This window comes from Trichogramma pretiosum, unplaced genomic scaffold, assembly GCF_000599845.2.
Source record: "Trichogramma pretiosum strain Unisexual culture from Peru unplaced genomic scaffold, Tpre_2.0 scaffold101, whole genome shotgun sequence".
Taxonomy (NCBI): Eukaryota; Metazoa; Arthropoda; class Insecta; order Hymenoptera; family Trichogrammatidae; genus Trichogramma; species Trichogramma pretiosum.
Window position 1 is genome coordinate 29936 of NW_019640823.1, and position 2434 is coordinate 32369.

A 2434-nucleotide genomic window follows, 5' to 3' on the forward strand; every position below is an offset into this window, starting at 1 on the left:
AAAACACATTTGTTTCGGCATCAAAGGACAATCCATGAAGGTCGTAAAGACCATGCATGTGACAAGTGCGAGAAAAAATTTGGAAAAAGATCGCATTTGCTCGTTCACCAAAGGACAGTCCATGAAGGTCGCAGAGATTACGTATGCGACAGATGCGAGAAGAAATTTGGAGAAAAATCGAAAATGATTAGACATAAAATAACAGTCCATGAGGGTCGTAATGATTATGCATGCGACACGTGTGAGAAAAAATTTGGACAGAAATCACATCTTCTCTCCCACCAAAGGACGGTACACGAAAGTTGCAATGATTTCGCATGTGACAAATGCGAGAAGAAATTTGGAGAAAAATCGAAAATGATTAGACATAAAACAACAGTTCATGAAGGTCGTAAAGATTAGGCATGCGACAAGTGCGAGGAGAAATTTCGACCAAAATCAGGTTTTTTGAAGCACCAAAGGTCAGTCCATGATGGTCGTAAAGATTAGGCATGGGACAAGTGCAAGAAAAAGTTTGGACAAAAATCAAATTTGCTCAGACAACAAAAATTAATTCACTAATATTAAAATCTTAAATATATAGATTTCTAGAATATATTCTGGATCAAGTTTAAAAAGTTTCATCGAAGCTAATTTTATTTTGTGTAATTAAATGACCTATCTGTATAAAACTTATGTTCATCATAGTAATACATTTTTTGATTATAATTTGCTTTCCTATTAAATCTTTAAAAATCTCTCTAGCGCCAAAGAATTTTTAATCATGTCCACGATTTTGCCGATTTTATACAGATAAACAATTGATTTTTTGGAAGTTCTTCAACGATCGGTTTAGGCAGTAATAAACTGTTTTGATCTCCACTCTGTAGACGTCGTTTCAGGTTCTGTGTGTCCCCACGCTGTATTTTTTTCGTATGAGTCATTCTTTTTTGAAATAGAAAATTGTATAGATTGCTAAGTTTGTAGTAAAAATAGGGAGAAAAACGACGAAATTTAAGTGGAACATCAATAAGTTTTCATTTATTGGAGCGATATGGAAAAAATGCAGTCTTAAATAACACTAAGCATCAAAAAATATGGTTGATGTTCTTATGGTAACTAGTGCCGGGCGCCTCGACTCTTCATGAATTTCAACGTCTGAATATTTTTACGATGGCCCATATGATATAACAAGTCCAATGGTGTTCTACCCTCTTTGTTCCTGGCATTGATCTCCACCTGTCGCGGGAATACATCGCAGATCTCGAAGACTTTTGTCAACGACTTGTAGGGTTGGTCTCTGTTGCAAATGAGGTGCAGAGCCGTGCATCCATCATTGTCGGCCAGATTGGGATCGGCGCCTAGCCTCAGCAGTTTTTCGATGGTCTCCGGGCTGCAGTTACGGGCAGCCAAGTGCAGCGGTGTGTTGCCCGATCGGTCATACACATTGACCTGAAAATCTCTCCGCCAGGTGACGCTCTCCTTCGGGAATATTTTCACCAAGTTATTCTGACGACTCTGGCAGATCTGGTGCAGAGCGGTGGATCCATCGTCGTCGACCCGAGTCGGATCGGCTCCATGTGTCAGTAGATCCGTGGCCAATATCGCGTCTCTGTTCCTCACAGCATGTCGTAGCGGCGAATAACCTGCAATCTTAATATTAGGATCCTGCCCGTTCAAGAGGTAGATCTTGACGAGTCGACGATCCACGAGGCGGAAGGCCGCCTCGAAATGCGTCAATCCCAATCCATTTTCGTCGACGTAGTTCACATCGAATCTGTCGTATATTTGAAAGAGCAAACGGACCATGCCATCCCAATCGTCGAAACGGTCGTGTCTAAGCGCGTACAAAGCGAGGTGTATGGGTGTGGTGCGACGCACCAGCTGGTATTGGTCGTTTCGGGCGACTCCGGGCTCGTCTTTATAACCGGTTGCAACCATAAACTGGATGAATCGTTTTCTTGCCTCCTCGTTGCCGTCCCTGTCTATTACGACTAGCGCGAGAAAGAACACAATTTTTCCGACTCCCCAGATCCTTAAAAGATCTTGATGAGTTGGTAATGGGCCCCGCCAATTTTGGATTAAACGATAAACCTCATCAAGCCATCGGCGTCTGTCCTTGTCGCTCAGGTTCAATTCGGTTCTCACCAAGTTCCACCAATTTTGAGCTTCCATTCCGTCAACAATTTAAGATTGTTTTTTTTTTTCGTCACGAAAACCACACTTGCTGCGGTCGATGCGATATTTTTAACTATTCACCGTTACCACGAGTATTCACTTACTCTATATACGATAGATATATAGAGATTATTAAAGACTCGAGAGAAGCTGAGCGCAAAAAAATATGTAAGAGTAAATGCGTGATATATAAGATATATATGAGATACGAATAGGCCCGAGCTTCGTAGAGAATAAGTCGTTGAATTTGGTATCTATTTGAAACGGTCGATCGAAA

At 41.3% G+C, this 2434-nt stretch overlaps 1 protein-coding gene across 1 annotated transcript; it reads right to left on the minus strand.

The window, feature by feature from the left end:
• Positions 1–1098: 1098 nt before the first annotated feature.
• On the minus strand, positions 1099–2154 carry LOC106655446 (ankyrin-3-like). The gene has a single exon (XM_023463133.1). The coding sequence runs from the start codon at positions 2152–2154 to the stop codon at positions 1099–1101; it is 1056 nt and encodes a 351-aa protein (XP_023318901.1).
• Between the last annotated feature and the right edge of the window lie 280 nt (positions 2155–2434).